The 19,446-nt window shown below is 44.4% G+C and overlaps 2 protein-coding genes across 9 annotated transcripts in view; one reads left to right on the top strand and one right to left on the bottom strand.

The window, feature by feature from the left end:
- Nucleotides 1-19,446, top strand: part of LOC6507034 (RNA-binding protein Musashi homolog Rbp6) — a 168,714-nt gene that overhangs the window by 120,468 nt on the left and 28,800 nt on the right. The window lies entirely within an intron of this gene.
- LOC6492981 (adenylate kinase) lies at nucleotides 8,982-9,839 on the bottom strand. The gene has a single exon (XM_001956749.4). The coding sequence runs from the start codon at nucleotides 9,748-9,750 to the stop codon at nucleotides 9,052-9,054; it is 699 nt and encodes a 232-aa protein (XP_001956785.1). The 5' UTR covers nucleotides 9,751-9,839; the 3' UTR covers nucleotides 8,982-9,051.

Below are 19,446 nucleotides of genomic sequence, written 5' to 3' on the forward strand. Positions count from 1 at the left end.
AGAATCAACAACGGCAACTGGCAACAAAAATAAATGGCAGGAGCACAGGACAACAAAAAAAAAAAGATGACAGAGCCGAGTTCCAAAAATAGTCCTGGTATGTTGTGGCTTTTATGGTACAAGAAAAAAAATTAAGGATACTAGGAGGGCTTAAGGAATGGTATAGAAATTGAAATAATCTAGAATATCTGTCTAGTTTGAGGTTTTCTGAGAGCTCTGAACTCTCTTTCAGATTTTTAAAACCCTTTCCAAGACTACTACTAATTTATTCAAGTGTACTACTTTGTCAAATGTGTTTTTGTGTATCGTCGTCTCAGATGTGTCAGTGCCAGGAAAATGGGCGCTGTTTTGGGAGGATGGGGAGGTCAGGTCGAGGCAGCCAAGCTGACAAAAGGCAACCAGTGAAAAATCGAGTTAGGCAAAACAAATAGCAAAATAGTTTTGGACGGGACGTCGCCAGCGACAGCAGAACCATCGACATAAACAACAACAACTAAACGGAAAAAACATAAAATAAAAGTAGCTACAGGGGGCTATTGGATGTAGATATGGAGTGGGTGGAAGTGGGAGTCTTTGGGGAGGATATTTTCGGTCTGAGAGGAAAACCTCTCGATGCCTGAGCTGTTGTAAAAGTCAAGCGAAATAATATTTTCCGGGTGCCAGGCAAAGGCAAAAAAAAAAGTAGGAGGCTGTAACATTACTCCAAGCGTAACATTGAAAAAGGACAAGACCTAACCAGACCAAAAAAAATAGAAAGAGAAGACATTCGGTACAAGAGAGAGAGACAGGAGAGCAGGACGAACTTGCGGCCATCATTGTAGGCAATTTGCAAAAATAGCAACGATTCCACTGCCCATTCCACCTCTCCCTGCCTCGTCCTCGTCGTCGTCCTCGTCCTGCCTCGAAAAGGAAGTTAGTTTAAAGGAAATCAAAATAAAAATCATAAAAATGCAGAACGTGCCGCGTGGCAGGAGACGAAAGAGACGGCAGAACAGTATAGAACACAATGCCGAAAGACAAAGAGGGAGAACGAACATCGGACTGTGGCACAAAAGATGAAAAGTTGCTGCTGTTTATGGCGGAAGTAGATAATGCCAAAAGATGAACAAGGCGAAGGATGTCTCTGCTTGAAAAGTGAAAAAGGGTGGCACATGGATGGGCTGTTACAGCAGCCAGGCAGCAAGAGCTGCTAGGATGCTAGGATACTGGGTCCTGGGCTATATGGGCAGAATGAAATGAAGCTTAAGGGTCGCTTGGGTCTATAATTTCGCCATTACAAAACAATAGTAAAAACAAACTGCAACAAAGTTTGGCCAGAGCCAGAAAGGACGAGAATCGAGGGTTACTGAGGCGTGTGTAAGTCGACAACAGCCAAACAAGTTGGGAGAATCAGAGAATCAGAGAATCGGTGAATCGGGCTTTGTCGCATTATGTCCAATTACTGTCGCAATTATGGCCAAAGGACTTGGCCAGAAATAGTAGCTCACAGCCAGAGCTCTGTCTCTGTAGCTGATATTGAGTTGTCAGTTGCCAAAATCGAATGTCGGCCATCCACTCGCATATTGTTGACACTGCCAGGCCATGACCGAATCATTAATAACCCACTGGCTAATCAAGAGCAGATATATGGTCTCTGCCTGCCACTCCCCCCACTTCTAATTCCCCGTCCAGTCAACTGCAGCTAATGGGATAAACCCTTACGTGCGATAAGACAAAGTCACCACTGGGGATGGAAACGCACCACCCACACTCCAAGCCTTCGTCCGCCCACGGTGGCACTGAGCGAAATACCTATACGAGACTATGATCTAGAGGGTTATTTTCACCTATCCTGCAATTAGTAAGGAACCTCTTATTTCTCCCAGTGCCCCGCCCATTACCCATCTCGATGTCGACACGCGTCGTCGATAAAGTTCCATGACCAGAAGCAGAAACCAGTGGCGGAGGCCTATCCTGGGTTCAGCTGTTTTGTCACTTATTCACAGCACATTAAACAATTTGCTTTTTACGCCGGCCAACAACATCATCATCATTGTCGCCCAGTGGCACCACCCAGCACCCCCACCCCTCCTCCCTATGTTTTAGTATAGAACACCCCACCCCCCCACCTTCATTTAGCTCTCTGATGCCTAGCCAACCGCACATTTTAATTGTTCTCGTCATGAACATGTCATAAAGCAAATCAGATTAAATGCGTCACTTATTATTGTGCCCCAGCTATAGGGTCCTCCTGTCAGGACATGGCTAGTATCCCCCCAGTATTGGTACATAATAGTCCGCCCCGCACGTGATACTACATTCCGCAATAGTATTGGTGTGCGGTGGTGTAGCTGTGTGGGTGGGTGCTTTTGTTAACTGCGGTCAAATGTGGCAACGCACCACGCAACGCACTGCTTGCGGCAGCATTAGGGTATCGTTTTTATTGCATATTACCTTGTCAGACACCCGAAAGCAAGGTGGGTGGCACAGTGGAGCGAAAGTGATTGAAATTGAAGGTCTGAGTGGGAAATAAGCTTATTAGACTGGCTGGCTTAAAACAGACTACCAGAATATTAAAACGAAAATGGCTGAAAAAAGCATTCTTTTTGCTGCACTGTGCTTTGAAACTTGAGCATTTATTATTGTGGCTGCCTCCTGCCGGCTGGGTGTTAACTTGCATGTTAGATTGTGCGTGCAGCTTAATTAGTTGCAAACTGTTTTTCATCATCGTCAGGAATAGTAAGAGAAGAAGGGGCAGGACGAGGTCAAGGGAGTTATGCTGCATGTGTGCTAAAGCACACACGTTCAAGTGGCAGGAAGCAAATTGGAGTTTGGGGAAAAACGTTGCGCATTGTGCTCCTGCCATCGCCATCGCCATCGCCATCACCTACCCGTGCCCCATCACCGGGGCATTAAGCAAATTGACACTGAAGGCATTTAGTCAATTTAAGGGCACTTTGTGCGCTTATCTTTTAATCGACTTGCCTTAATTCATCAGTCCTTGCCCCGAACTGGCTGGGAGACTGACTGAATCGCAGAGTATTGAGACCAATATTGATTTCTAATATTTATGCAATTCCATTTCACAAATTTGCATTCCAAATCCTGATTGCTAGGGGACTTTGAGACAGACACACCCCACACACACACACGCTACCACATTCGAGACTGAGAGTTGCCGGTAAAAGTCAGTAGGGGGATGGAGGACTTCACTTCCATCACTCCAATAACATTGCTCCAATATCTTTCGCTTTCCCTTTGAATGTTTGCCAGCCACAAATACAATAGGGCTCCCAGGAAATAGGGAAATGACTAAGGGAAAAGGTAGTATGTAGTATCCTTCACAGTGGATCCCAGGAAAAGAACTCTCTGGCACTTGACGCTCTCCGACAACAGTCGATTAGTTAGCCAGACAGACAGCTGAACAGGAAGACGGGCGACGTCCGACGGACGACGGACAGACAGCCGGATAGACAGTCAGACATTATGGACAGATAGAGCTTTTTGTTCACTGTAATCACAGAGCTGGCAATTTTCAAAATGAAAACATAAAATAATAAATACGATTTGACAGCGCTGCAGTGCTCTTGGGCTGGTGTATCCAATAGATAGTCGTAGTTTTTATTTCGACTCGATATGAGGATATCGTATATGTGTTGGTTGTCTCGCTTCCACTCTGTTTCCGCTTCCTGTTTGTTGTGTGTGCGAGTGTTAAAGTTGGGTGTTAGTGTTAGTGTGTGAGCATCTACATAATCATATTATGCTTGACTGACACGACAAACCAAGCGCACAAATGTGGGTCCAACTGCATTGAGTTTGGAGGCAACTGCAGAGCAGAGATTCAAGTAATTTGACAGGCGACATACATTTTCGGGTGCACAGCCACACACAGCCACACACCCATGCACTCTGTGAAAGAGATGGCACTAGCCGAGCAGAGAGAGATGGGGCGAACAGCTGCGCAAATCTGTTAGCCAGTGAATTGATGAGGGGCAAAAGCGATAAAAAGGCTTTTGCATTGGTCTGAGCCTCGGAATGGGAAATGGAGCTTGCCGGCTGCCATGATATGGGAAAACTGTCCGACCGACCGACCGACCGACCGACAGTGAAAGAGATGCCCATCTGGAGTGGAAAAGAGACAGAATGAGAGCTAGTGTGCCAGCCAGGCAGACAGTTGGAGAGACAGCGCCACCTGGCAGCTGCCAAAATTGCAAAATTGAAATTGAAATGCATACACACATACACATACACACACACACACACACACTTACCTTACCGGGCCAGGCTGCACTCTCACACTTGCATGCATAATACGCATACGCACCGTGTGCCGTACAGCATACACCGTTCACCGTACGAACTGCCCTCGTCTGTGGCTGTCGCAAAGACAAGCCAAAGCAATTAATGTAATGAGCAGCAGCATGTCAGAGTAACAGCAACGTAACGTAACGTAACGTCGACGTCGACATTTTTGCACAAGAATTTTCAATCAGCAGACAACATTCATTCGCATTCGAGGGGAGAGAGCAGAGAAAGCAGAGCAATTCAGGCGGAGGGAAAGGTGAAAGCCGAGCCAGATAGAGCATAATGTGCAAAGGCGTCCAATGTAATTGTTTAAAACCAAGCTACTTAAGTGCAATGTGGCATGGGTGCTTTTTCCAACCACCCACTCTCGGTATCACCACCCACTTTGCCAACCCATTTCACTCACCACCTCCACGTCCAGCACCACCCCCATCCTCCTGGCAAACAAAAAGTCCAATCAGGCGCTGCATTAATGAGGCTGCAGGATGGAAACTGGAAAGGCGTAAGCCTGCATTCATTTGCATTTATGTTTTGTGCCAACTAATTTGAAGGCTCTTTGCCGGCAACAAAACAAAATCAGCGTCAACAGCGGCTCTCTTGACAAGACATGTTACCTGTTACCTGCCACCTGCTACCACCTAGTCTGTCTGCCTCAGTTCTCTACACTCCAAGTGCATTTCGAGTTGCTTGCAACAAAGGAAGCCCCTGCCGCCACACTTGCGTACAATATGTGCATACTCATTAGTTTGGAGTGCTTCCATCAACACGCCAAGACACCAGGCATGTTGGATGAAGAAATCAGCAGGACGTGTCATCTCAGGATGCCACCCCCTGAGGAGCAACCAACTGCCCCTCTCTCCCCTCCCTAAAATAAACAAACCCTTTATGCCCCACACTCCTCTGCCAACAGTTGCAGCTAATTGTTGTTGCTGCTGCTGTTAATGTTGCTGCTTCAGTTGGCGGGAGTTTTTTTCATGTTGCAACCACCCCCTACTTTTTTTCCAGCTCATAAATTTTTTTTCGCATACTGCGTTTTTTTCATCAAAACAGTAGCAGCCACCTCCCCCGCCTCGTACTCCACCGCGTCATCAGTGGAATCATCTTTTTCACTCAGTCGACTTCCAATGTCAACCGGCAGCGGCTTTTGTTTGACGTCGCCCCGGCTCATGAATAACTGATTAAAACCATTTTCGGTTTGAGTTTTTTCCTCTATATTTCCCCTGTTTTTTTCATGTTATTTTATTTCACTTTTTTTATATCACAGGATCAGAAGAGTAGCTAAAGCGGGGGAAGGATTGAATGGCTGGCTGCGCTTTCATTTATAATGACTATGCCGGACAGGAGAGTGCAATGTCACCACCGGCTCTGGTACTGGTGCTGGTGCTGGTGCAATGCGATGATGGCAGTGGTGGTGCAGCTGTTGGTGGTGTTTCCTGGCTTGGCTTTGCAAAACGCCTTAGTTTCGGATGATAAATAGCTGCAGCATGAGTGCGTTTGCTGAGCCAAGGAAAAATGATGCAGCTGTCAATTATGGTGATGGCTAAAAACTGGCTACACAGTTTGCTTTTTATTATAAAAATGTGTTGCCAGGCTTTCGGGATATTAAAGCTTCTAAAAAGAAATGCATTTAGAGAGGTTTCTAAAACCATAACATTTATTAATTATAATGTATTTTCCACCCACAAGCCTTAGTTTCTTTTTGGCCGAATAACTTTTTTCAAGCAATATGCCGAATATTATATTACTTTAATAGAACTTTTCCACAAAAAGATAAATACATACAAGAGCATAGCTGCTGACGTGCTGTGAGGCTTTTGCCAACTTATACTTTACCAACAAAATAAAAAAAGTAGAAATAAAAGAAATATACATTTTGCTGGCACTTTCGGTGAGTAAATATTTCATATTCCAGCTTTTTCTAAAAACCAGCAAACGGCAGGAGGCAGTAGCTGGAGCTGGAGCTGGAGCATCAGCCAAGCGGCAACCTCAAACGTTCACTTAAAGTTTCCATCGTTTTGCAGCATCAATTGTGCTGCCATAAAACTCTTTAGCCAACTATTCTGGCTCATAAATACAACATTATTTCGCCAACGTAAATCGCAGTAGCTGGTAGCTGGTAGAGCTCTAGTCGACGCTTGTCTGGGCGCGTCTCAATTCACTGCACATTTTGCAAATAACAATCGCATTTTTTGAATAATTCAAATCCACTTTGTTGCCCGTCTATCTGCTGCCGCTGCCGCTGAAGCTGTCCCCATCTCTTTCGCTCCCAATGCATGCTATCTTTGTCGGTGGCATCTTTGGAGGAAACAGAACGCTCCTCGTTGTGGCATGGAAAAGAAAAGAAAGGCGACGAACGTTGAGAGCAACTGGCAAGCGCATTTTCCGTATGTTTTTGCTTTTGTTATGGTCGCATGAAAAATGTATAGCATACTTTTGTGCGTTCGCTCCTCCAAACACTCACAAACACACACACTCACACACAGTGCGAGTTGGAGAGTGTAGAACTCACTAACACCATTGCACAATTAGAGCTGACTGCCAGGACCACTATCACCATCACAATCGAGGCTGCGAAGCATTCAAATATTTAAGCCTTGCATTATTAATGGCAATTTTTTAGTTTCTTTATCTGCTCGCTATTTGTTTGCGTCTTTTATCCTGTTTTTTTTTTTATCTCAACGTTGTTTCCACGTTATGCGATTGTGAGATTTAAATTTATATTTAAATTCGGCATTGAAATTAAAAACGAAATTGCGCATCCTCGCCAGTGTATTTTTCATATACAATACAGTGAGTGTAGTAATTTTTTTGTTCGTGCCCCGCCGTGCCATTTGTTGCCGTGTCCAGTTGCTGATTTCATTTAGTTGCTTGCCGGAGTGATAGAGCTCCGGAAACTCCGGATAGGCCACCCACAATTCAAAAATCAATTTTCATTTGCAAAACGATTACATTCACATTCATTCAATGTTCGTTGGTTCGTTCGCAGTATTATTTTTTTTTTTGTTTTTTTATATATTTTTTACGAGAATTTTCCAACGAGGGTTTTCCAATGTGTATGTGTGTGTTGAGTGTACGGGTGTATGGGTGTGCTATCGGTTCCCTTACACTCGAATGAACTTTTATTCAATTTGCAAAGCAACCACAAGCTGCACAATAGCCGTTTTAAACACTCCAACAACCAGTCAGCGAGCAAGCGAACGGTCGACGGGCATTTCGTCATTCCAACAGAAACAGAAACAGGAGCCACGATTCAGACGCCCACTTGGCATCCTATTTTTTTTTTTGGGAGGCAGGACGAGGAGCAGGAGGATGCTGCACCTCGTCAGTGGCATTTGCATGTCCAACTGTCTGCATTTCGCAGTCCTTCATTTAAATGCAGGACTCGCCCGCTCGCTCGCTCGCTCGCTGCCTGACTTTGTTCTTTTGCAATTTTTCGGCTGTTGTCTTTAGTCGTTTACATTATGTTTTTTTTTTGCGTATTTCATCATGGGAAATTTAAAAATCTATTTATTCATGCGTTGGCTGCAATTTGTGATATTGTAGGTAGAAAAAGCCCCTATACTGCTCATATATGTTGCACATATGTACGTGTTTGGGGGAAGGAACAATCATGTTTAATATATTAGCATTGATTTTCACATTGTTGTTCGGCTGCCGGCTGCCATAATGGGCCGACTAAAGACTGACGGGCCGAAAAGTATGTAAAAATAAAACAAATAATAAACAAAACAATGGGCCAAGGCGAAGGGCATCATCAGTGGCAGTGGCAGTGTAACAGCAGAGGACGAAACAAAGGAATGCGCTCGTAAAACCGAGATTTAGGCCGAGCCACATTTGTGACCAAAAAAATATATACACACAGGACATAGGACACAGGACAGGACAGGGCACAGCAGAAGATGGTGGATAGAGCTCTGCTCATTTTATGCGCTAACTGAATCAGCCCGACAACCATTAACTGAGGCCATTTTATTCAATTTGGCTGGCCCCAAAATATACAAAAAAAAATTCAGGAAAAGGAAAAATAGCTTGGAAGGAAGGAACCAGAACCAGAACCAGAAACGGAAGTATGTACGCAGGTTACACAATAACAGCAACAGCAACAAGAACAGCAAATATATTTGCAGGAGCTGGAGATTGAAAACAGCAAAGAATGGAGAAACGGAGCTGGGACGGGAAAGGGAACGGGGACGGGGACTTCTGGCTGCCACTGTGTTACGTTACTACACTCTGCTACGTGTGACAACAATAAAAGTTTTTATTGCCGCCACACACAGATGCGCCACACAGATCCAGGGGCGCAAAAATCCAGCCGAAGGTCCAGGGGTAAATGAAAAAGTTTCTTTTTTTTTTTGGGAGGTAGAGGGTGGCTGAGGCAGAGAGGTGGGTGTATGGAGGGTACACTGTACAGGAGACAAAGAGAAATTAGCTACCGTTTCTGGTGCGACTGCCGACTGCCGTCTGCCGCATTATGCATAGAAAAATCTCCTATTCTACGGCTCTTATCTCTCATAAACTTTTGCAAACAAAATGGGAGAAATCTCTGAAATTCAACTACCAAAACGCTGACAACAATAAGTCCACTCGGCTTGGCCCGCACAATGGGCCGTGGTGCGCTGCGCGCCCTCCCCCTCGAAAGACATTTGTCCATCAGGAGTGGAAAGCCGCCTCACCAAAAATAGCTCCCCCAGGGCAGGTAACTTTCATCACTTTAAGAATCTGAGAATCGCACTTTTTACACTTTTTTTCAAATTTAAAAACAAGATATCACGCAGCGGCCGAATTGCAGAGACCGAAGTACCAATGACGCCGTAGCCTGTCCACCGATTTAGTCTTTGGCCAAAGGAGATTTAGGTGCCGCTCCACCTGGTGCCACAAAAAGTTCAGATTGTGCACTGGGACGTGGTGGATCAACTTCTGCTGGGCAAAGTGCCGGATCACGGGCTCCATTTGAACCCCAAAGTCGGCCTGACGCGCCGACATCCTAGCTGCCTCGTCAGCGACTTGAAGTTGAGATGGAGTCAACGCGATCTCAGACCTTTGGGCACGGCTGTAAGTCAGGGTGACCCCGTTTCTCGCCACATGACGTTTCTTCAGTTCCGCCAGGACACTGGTCACCGGTACCTCGAGCAGCAGAACAAAGTCCAGCGCCACCATTTTTTCCAGCTCCTTCGCCTGGCCGACTGTACGCGGATAGCCGTCAAGGATCAGACCCTGACTTCCAAGCTTTTCCAGCGGCTTCCTCAACATCTGAGTGAATAGGTAATCGGGAATGCATTTCCCTCGGCGTATATAGCGATCGGCTCGCATTCCCAACAGGGTTCGTTCTCGAATGTGTTGTCTCAGTAGCTTCCCGGTCGATATTACGGGAGTTTTGTATTTGCTAACAATCCGCTGGAATATCATGTCCTTGCCACATCCAGGTGGCACAATAATCGCGGCACGAAAACCTCGATGCCCCACCATAACTAAAAAAGGGAAAAACTTTTGATTTACCTTTAAAAGTTTCTCTGAAAATTTTGAAATTGACAGAAAATTTCGCTACAAATATGGCAGGGCCTATTACATTTCTAGAAATCTAGAATTTTAAGGAGTCTCTTGAAGGATCTGTTTCGAATGGCCCGCTGGTAGGACCAACTTGGACCGCTTTTCCCGCTCCTGATAGTAAATGCCTGCCACTGCTGATGACGCTTACAAATGATGAGAATTTGAGCAGCGTTTTGTCCGCGCCACCGAACTCCGGGCGCTCTCGAGTGGCCGCCTACGTGTGCCACATGCACAATGGAACGCACAAGTCCTTCTGCAAGGACCTTTTCACCAAGACACCCATCCCACTACCCCTCCCCCGGGGAAGGCGTCTTTGTTTTTGAAAAATTGTCTACTTCATTTGGGTCGCTCCAAACGAGAAATGGCCATGAAATATAACAGTACTCATTATGTTGGGATTACGATGCAATCAACGCAGAAAAAAGTGTCAGTCAAATAAATCACTCGCCAAACAGGGGCGTAGCCAGGATGGGGGGCTCTGCGTGGATCTTTGGGTCTTGTTTTCGGCCGCCTTGACAGCCCAAGAAAAAAAAAATACTCACATATATAGAGAAAAAGTGAATGAAGAATATATATTTCGGCTCTACCAGCCCAGGCGCAATGTCAACATGAACAGTTTCAACATTCTGTGCGTTTTTCTCTGAGAGTGTGTGTGTGTGTTTGGCATAGAGGAGGGGATTTTTAGGAGGGGTGGAGTTACACCATGATGGAGGGGGGGAGCTCACAAAAACGAAAGCGTAGTTGAAACTGACAGCAGCGATGACGCTGGAGGAGCGGGAGGAAGACCGGGGAAAACGGCAGCGGTTGAGGCTGTCACACTGTTTGTGCTCTCGGGGTAACCAGTGGCATGCCCCCCCATCCAGATTTTTGGATTTTTTTTAAAAGAGGACGCGCCCCCCTCCAGCCAAGTGAGTGGCAAATTTTTTTTAATTATTCAGTGGCTAGCGGAGAGGTTAGATTTCACAGCGGAAAGGACGCAGAAAAAAAATGGAGGCAAGCGGGCTTGACAGAGGCGGGGGCCTGGGTGACCAAAGTGGAGTGGAGTTTAATCGATTTGCATGACTGAATCTTGAGAAACCAATTTAAATATTAAATTAGGCACTTTTCGGAAGGGCTTTCTCTCTTCGGGTCTTCTGGGAAAATCGTCTATCAATCATTGTCTAGGCTGAAAAGTGTGACGGCTTAGATTTATTTTTGAGAAAGAAATAATTAACCGAAAAATGTAGAGGTATGGGGTGGACACTGAACACTGAATGGATGGAATTGTTTTTCTCAGTGCCAGCTTTGGCAGAAACCCAATTTATAATGCTCTTTGCACTCCGCCAACTCCCTAATCCGTGACCGCGATAATCGCCTCTGGTCTGCTGGCATAAAACTCTATTTCCAACAATTTGCTTCGTCGACCAACAATGGCACAACAAATGACCCAGCGATTTGCTTGTGTCAGAGTAGAGTCAGGACACTACTGGTACTGGTCCTGGTCCTGGCCACACAGTATTGGGATACAGCATCATCTTCGGCCCGAAGGGAGTCCTCAGGCGTGTGTCCTGGCCAGAGAGCTTATCTCAGTTTCATTACAGTTATTGTCGTTGTCATCAGTTTGCGATGTGCCACAATGTTGCAACAGCAGAAGCCAACTGCAACTGCAACTGCAGCTGGGATTGTGGCATTTCTTTGCTACCTCCCACACCCCTCGCACATCCTTTAAGTCCAGGATCTGCTTCTTAGCTGAGCAACAACAAGGACCACACTTCCGCTGGCTGCTCGAAATAAAAACTTGCTTGATTCACACACAAAGAAGGATAAAGGAAAATTGCGGGAGAAAGTGGGAGCGAGTGGATGGGGCGGGGTGGAGAGGGAGAAAGCAATTGCAATGCATCGCAACAAAAGCTTACACAGACACACACACACAACGCACACACATTCGCAAGCCAACATCTAAATGCAATGCCATAGAAAAAATGCAAAAAACGCAGTTTCCGTGCGCTAAACAAAAATAACGCAAAAAAAATGCCCAACTCGTACATAATATAAGTGTAAGCGTCGATTTGGGAGGCGCCCAGAGGGGGTGTGGCACTGCCAGCTTCACACTTGAACACGTACAAAGCCCGCGGCATTCGACGTCTTCGACTTGCCAATGCCAAAACCACCAAAACGAACCACTCTCGCAGCCCACCCACCCACGCAAGCCCACACAACCTTCGCCTCACATTAAGCGAGCGCTTAAAAGTATGCTTCTGTTTTGTTGGATTTTGCATTTTCTTAAAAGCTGTTCCGAGCGATTCGTTGGGATTATTTGATTGTGAGGCGTTTGCATAAATTGATTCTCCCACCGAAAAAGCGGCAGCAGCTGCAATTTGAAATTCTTCCGCCGTCGGTCGTAGGACTGCCAGTTGGGTCTGATTTATTACACTCGTTTCAAACTCTGCGGTTGGGCCAGGACAATGGCCAATGACCAATGGGCAGGACTCGTATGATCCTGCTGTTGCTACAGCTACTATAGCTACTGCTACTGCCTAATGCGAAATACGTTAAATAATAAATAAATATAATGAAATATATGGGTGTGGGCCATGTCCATGTCTGGCTGTCCTTCGGTTAGGCATAAATTCGTTTTATCTTCAGCCGCAAAACGAAAATTTCATCAAAACAAAAGTTGATTACAGTGTAAAAAATACAGAGTTTAAATAAATATATGGTTTACATCAAAACTAAAACTAACTATATATTTTCTTGCCGTGTAATTCGCCTTGGTACACCTTCCCCCCATCGGTCACCCTACCGTGTTGGGTCAACAGTTTCGGTAGCTGTTTGGCGGTGACGTTTTTGTATAATTAATTTTTCTTGTTCAGTGGTTTTGTACAATCAACATTCGATGTAAAAACATTGCAAACAACTGCAACGCATACAAGCGCACTTAAAGCATCCACCCACACCCACACTGATGCTCACACACATGCTCATGCTCAGATATATAGATATATTCGGTATATGGTATAAAATGCCACCGCAGGACAACGACAACGTAGTGCTCCACTCTTGGGCTATGGCCCAACGTCCTACGTCCTACGTCCTACGTCCTACGTCCTACGTCCTACGTCCTACGTCCTATGTCCTTCGTCCTTCGTCCACCATATCGTCCTGGCTGCTTGCATATGCATGCGAAAATGTTAAAGCAAATAAGAAAGAGTGTGAAAACGAGCAGCTTGCCATGTAAACAAGTAAACCAATAAGTGCATTGGTGTGTATAAAACGATATACACGAGTCCTTCGAGTGCACTATGAGTCTGAGTGTATGTGTGTATGAGTGTAAGGGTGTGTGGTGTGGTGGCTTTAAAAACTGACCAACTAAATCCTCGGTCTCAGTTGCAGCTCCACTTCAGAGCTAAGCCCAATAAACCAGTGCCCCCAACCATCCAATCACTAACGACCCACAAAATCCAAGCCAAACCCTTGATTCTCTCAAAAAAGCAACAACAAAAAAATAAATAAATATAGAAGAAAAAACAAAGAAAAGGAAAAAAGAAATTGTTTAATGAATTACGCGCTTGTGTTGCTTCTTTGTTGTTGTTTGCACAATTTGTTTACGCAACGCGTGACGCTTAAATGCTAAATAATGCAAATGTAAATGCGCTGCCATTGTTTGAGTTTGTATTTATTTGTCCTTCCTGCTCGTTGCCTTTTAGATCCTTGCAATCCCTTTCTTCTTTCCTTATAAGCTGGTAATTATGGCAGAGCTTCCAACTCTAGATCCTTACTGTTGGAGGATTCAATTGATTCCTGAGAAGTTAGCTTTCCGACTCAATATTAATGGCTTGTCTTCCAAAAAGAGCATTCCAACTTCGTTTCATCTGAACAACAAATTTCGGGCCACCGATTTTGTATTAATTTTCTTCGTCATCGTCCCGCAATAAACATGAAATGAAATTAACATATTTTCCTGGTTCTTCGTTTTTGTTTGTCCTCTGATCGATTTGTGCCGCGTAACTAACGAGGATATTTCCCGGCCACCCTATCTGCCCTTCTGGTAGGCTTTGTTCTCTTTTTTTTTGGGGCAACTTTACAATTGGTCAGAGCTTAAGACCGACACAGAGAAATTTCAAGTAAATCCCCTCACCAGAACCAGAAATCCTCCTCTAACTTATGATTCGCGAAAAAATTACATTAGAATTGCAAATTGGCGGCGGTGGCATTCAACATGGCTAAATAAAAGTTGTGTCTTTCGTTCTCCCTCCAGAAGTAGAGTCAGAAGGTGGATGGGAATTGGTAAGGGGGAGGGGGAATTGGAGGTGAAGGGCAGGATGGAGAATCCTTGGTGCTTCCAACAACAAACAAACTCAAACATTTATGACAATAACTTCTTAAATGCTTTGTTCTTGCCGTTGTCGTCGAGCCCTCAAAAGTGGAAAACAGCCACCCTTCGTCGTTGAAAGAAGCCCCGAAATCCCACAAGTTATGTAAGAACATGCAGGACTCGCTCCATTCTCATGCTCCATGGTCCAGTGTCTCGGGAGCAGGCTGGTGTTGAATTGAATTACTTTTGCGCCAGTTGAAATTTCAATTGCGCCAGAGCCATAGCCAGAGTCGGAGCGGAAGGAGAATGCCGAAAAAAAAGGATGCAAGGATGTCTCCTCGCACATGTGCAGCCATATGCAATGCCACCGGAAACGGAAATGCATACTGCCATTTTAGCCTCCCCCTCGACACACATACTCACACTCACACAGATGGCAAAGAGGAAGCGGGACATACAAATGAGGCGTTGAATAATTGAAGACATAAATTCGCACTTGCACAGAGAAAAAAAAAACCTCACTTTTTATTATTGCCGCTCCGGTCTTGGTTCTTTCGATGAGTTTGGGGGCCATTGCTTCCGCTGGAGCTACAGATTCTTCCCCAGTTGCCGCCATCTGCTCCTCGCCGGCTACCGAATTGCCTGCCCAATTCATTTTTTTATTCATATTGTACGTATATACGTATATATTTTGCATTGCACGTTCCCTGGTAGCATGTTTAATTCCCAATCTCGGGCCAGGTCACCTTTGCACTCAAGTGCGCAGTCGGAAAACGCCCACGCTGCCGCTTACTTCCTTCGCCCGCTCTTCCGGTCCCCGCTCCTCCACGGGCTCAGTGACCCCCAGAAGTAGCAGGTTCACCAGCAAAATACACACAGAAAAATCACCAACCCATTTCAAATGTGTAACCAACGGCCTAAAGCATCAAATCAACTGTAAATCAAACTTTTAAATATTTAAATTCTAAACAAATAACTGGAACAATCAAATCATGAATGCATAAGGGGGCCCAGAGGGCATTTGAATTTCCAATATTCTTTGAAAAATTCTAAAAAATTAGATTGTTAAATAAATATTTTTAGTGTAGAAGAAGCAGCAGTAGCGGAGAGTTGCTCGTTTAACTTTCATGAAATTATAATTTGCTTTGTAATTCGAGCATCCTTAGCAGCAATGACGGCGACCCAGGGCCAGCCAGGAGCCCAAGGAGCCAAAGCAGGCAAAACAGTGGAACAGAGAAAAGGAGGAGCAGGACCTGCCGAAGCTGTGGGAGGTACCAGAGGAGCAGGGAGCAAGGAGCAGAGAGCAGGGAACTGGGAGCAGGAGGCCAAAACCAAGACCCAGAGCATATAACTACACATTGAAAATATTTTAATTAACGAAAATTGTTCTGCAAGTTGTTTTATATGGCCGACGAGGAACTTTAGCTGCTAGAATGGGAGAGGTGGATGCATAGACCAGAATGGGATGGGGAATGAAATGGGTGGCGGGCGGCTAGAGGAAGGACGAACCTGCTCCTTCAAACAGAAAACCAATCCCATTAGAAATCTCAATCCCACTCGCAAGTCTCTGCAAAAATATTGAGCAGCTGCTTCCATTCTTTGAATCACATACTCGTATATATAAACATACATGTTCTATATAATATATACATACGTACATATATAGTATATAGGGGCCAGGGAGGAGAGTAGTACATATATCTTACTTATGCTCGCAAAGATTAAAAGTTTTTCAGTGGCGCTGCCGTTGCAAGTTCTTGCCTAAGCTGTAACATCTTTGTATAACCGAAGCGAAGTGGAGTGGCCCCAATTCAGCAGGGCCTGTGCCCAGGAACCAGGACCCTGCCACAGGACCCCAGCCTTTAACCCACGACTCATCTTATCCGCTTTTTGTGGCAGCTTTTTTGTGTATAACCCGCTCAAGTTGTTTGGCCTGCCGCAAAATGTGCCTGCCACCGATTATATTATATGTACGTATGTATGTGCCTCCTCCGCTCCACTCCGATGTGTACTACTACTACTACTGAGGTCGAGCCAAAAACCTTTTCAAATCCGAAATCGATATTAATTAAATTTTAGTAGCTCACCAAAAAGCTCAAGAAATCTCTAACGTCACACAGAGAATGCAAAAAACTGACAAAGTTTTTGCGGCCAGCTTATTAAAAGTGATGACAAGCTGTGGCCAAAAAATGGAGAAAAATGGGTAGTGGGAAGTGGAGAGTGGGAATGGGCGCCAGGATACTGCTTTCATTAGGGTTATAATGGAGATTGACGCTTAAAATGTGCAAGTTTATCTTTCGGCATGGCAAAGCAAACTTTGCTTGTCCAGCAAATTGATAAGTGGGATAATCGCCAGGCAAAAACTAATTTGAAAATGCTTAAAACACTCACTGGCTACTGGATAGGTCTGGACTGGATGGGCCATGGCATCCAGCTGTGTGATGTAATGATCTGGAGAATATTAGATTTCAAGCCAAGAGCCAATCAAATTAAAAAGCCTCTTACCCAAAAGTGACAAAGGAAGCTTATGTAAATATTAACTCTTTTGTGACCTTTTGGGCGAGGTGTCCTTTTGTGTCATTTTTGTGTGTGAGTAACTGTGTGTGTGTATGTGATAACCCCTGACCCCATGTCAGAGTGCGTGCCATCAGATTTTTGTGTTTTCTTTTTCCATTAATAGTTGATCTACTAAGCCCGCAGTTTCAAAACTATGCAAAATCGTTTTTCATTATTCCGTATTCCTTCGTTTCCCCAACTGTATCATTTTTTTGTTTTGGACTGCCGGCGTAGTGCCCCAGAATTCCCCTTGAATTCCAACAGATTTCACAACTCTCTACACAACAATTTAATATTCATACTTGCGTTTCATTCAGTCGTGCAGCTAATGTCGGGTTATGGTTTTGGTTTTGGTTTTGCTTTGCTGCTGCTTTGGCATAACAAATCAAGTTGCGGATTATAAATGGAATCCTTTTTTAATTGAAATATATATCCTGTGCCTCCTACCGCACGAGTATGCCTCATTAATGTGCCACTCTGTCTCCCACTCTCTCTCTCTCTCTGTTTCTGTCTCTTGGCCGATGTCCTCGATTATCCTTTCCTCTTTGTCTATGACTATGGCAGGATTCGATTGATGCGTTTTTGATTGCAAAATTTACCACAAACAGAACTCGACCGAATGCACGGCTACGTATACGTAATATGAATGAGCTAAGGAATTGATTTGCTTTGGTTTTTTTCGAAGAGATGGGGGCATTGGGAGGGCACATTACTCATACGCAGCGTGTGCGATAGCAAAAAGCAACTTAAATTCTACTTACAGCCAAATATGTAATAAATACGAGCTTAAAAAAGTTTATCTATATTTCAACCGCACGCAGTCATGTCCTTACAAACACATACACACTATATACACACACACATACTATCTTATATATATATAAATGGTATTTTTGGTAGATTGTATATAAGAAGTGGATGGTGTTTTTTTGCTGTCGCCCTGGCGAAAGTTTTTTGAAAGATGTCCCACCCACAGGACACCACATCGACCATCTACACCCACCCCTCCCACCTACGCCCTCTCTCAAAGGATCCATCCAGACAAGCGCCGCACACGTCCAGCTAGCAAAAGTTTACTTTTTGCCGCTTTTTTTGTCCGCTTTCTGGCCAAAAACGAGAAATAAGTAAGTGCCGGCGCAAGTCGAGTGCTGCGAACAGACTATCATTAGACGTATGACTATTCAGTTCCAGCTTTAAATCCCCCCCGGAATGACTGTGTGTGTGTGTGCACACTCACTATTTTTTGAAGAGCAGCAGCGTGAATTTTTCGCCTTTTTTTTTTTTCTTGCATTTTCCATTTCAATTTTACAAGCAGCCACAGAGCCAGCCACGTCATGGCGGAGCAACCAAAAACCAAATCCTGACAAGCCTGACGCCGTATAAATTGTCGCAATCAAGCAGGCATACAAAAGCGGGAAGCCCTGAAACCGAACCGGGGGCGCGGGGCCAGGTCCCTGGGTAAAGGAAAAAGGAAATCCAAGGAAAAAAAGTCAGGGCAGAGAATTGAGAAAACCGCCAGCAAGATGAATTACTGCAAATTATCCAGTTAGAACTTCGGGGACTTTGAAACAAAACCAAAGGCGTGGATAAACCGTTTGGGGATATGGGCTGGGGGTGGGTCTGGGCCGGGGGGATGATGAAAAATCCTGGGTAAGCAGGACGAGGATTGTCGACGATTTAACGAGTGGCCAGGCAGAGCTTTATCCAACTATTTGCACAAATACATATCCAGAAATCCTTGTAAAAAGTGCGAAAAATTTGACAAAATCAAGCATTCCATTAAATGGCTAACAAACATGATTGTTTAAGGCAACACAAACTATTTTGATTAGTCAATTAAAGTTTATTGTATAATTTATTCAATTACATTTTAATAAAAAGCACACATTAAGCTGTTATGTTTTAATTAAATCCAAACACTCTCCACCAATGGAATGGAAGTGGAATGGAAATGGAAGCATTTCAGTTTTAAATTGGAAAGAAACTTTCAGAATAGCTCTGAGAGTCAGTTTCACTTTTTCTTTTTGTTTAGTTTTATTTTTATTTTATTTTTACTTTATTTTTGTTTTATTTTCTGCTGGTCATCGCCTAGTTTTCCTTTTGAGGGCGTCGAGTGGTGGAGAATCAAATAAAAATCACCCGCAGCACTCTTTGTCGGCCACATTCATTAATGTCAGCGGCAGTTGCCTCGTCTAGGACCCCACTGTAAGCACATAATGTGCCGCAAAACGCATAAAATACACATACACATACACATACACACATATATATAAATACAGCAATATATATACAAATATACATACAGATGTCTGACATTGTAGTCTATAGTCTGTAGTCTGCCCGCTGTTTTATATAACGATTACGATAATGAAGCGTCGCCATTTCCACTGAGCGCAGCATTTTTGTACACAAAATGAGCCAAATGAATGGCCGGGCTTTTTCCAGGGGTGTGGGTGCAGAAGAGGGGTTTCTCCATGGAAGGAGATATATTTGGAGGAAGGATAGAAGGGGGGAGGCCAGGCCAGGCCAGCCAGCATCAACGTCTGTCGTTGATGGCTTTTTGAAGTTCTTCGCGCTGGCAGGCGGCGCAATGATTGGGGATTATGACGAATTAATGAATTCAGATTTAAATAAAATTACGCGCGCCTGCTTGTTAGTGTCAGCACAGACATATATACACAATTACACTGTAAAAATTAAGTAATTAGAAAAGAGATAATTATGGAGCGATAAAAGGTATGGGACAAGAAAGCCTAAATATATTC

Source organism: Drosophila ananassae, chromosome 2R (assembly GCF_017639315.1).
Source record: "Drosophila ananassae strain 14024-0371.13 chromosome 2R, ASM1763931v2, whole genome shotgun sequence".
NCBI lineage: Eukaryota > Metazoa > Arthropoda > Insecta > Diptera > Drosophilidae > Drosophila > Drosophila ananassae.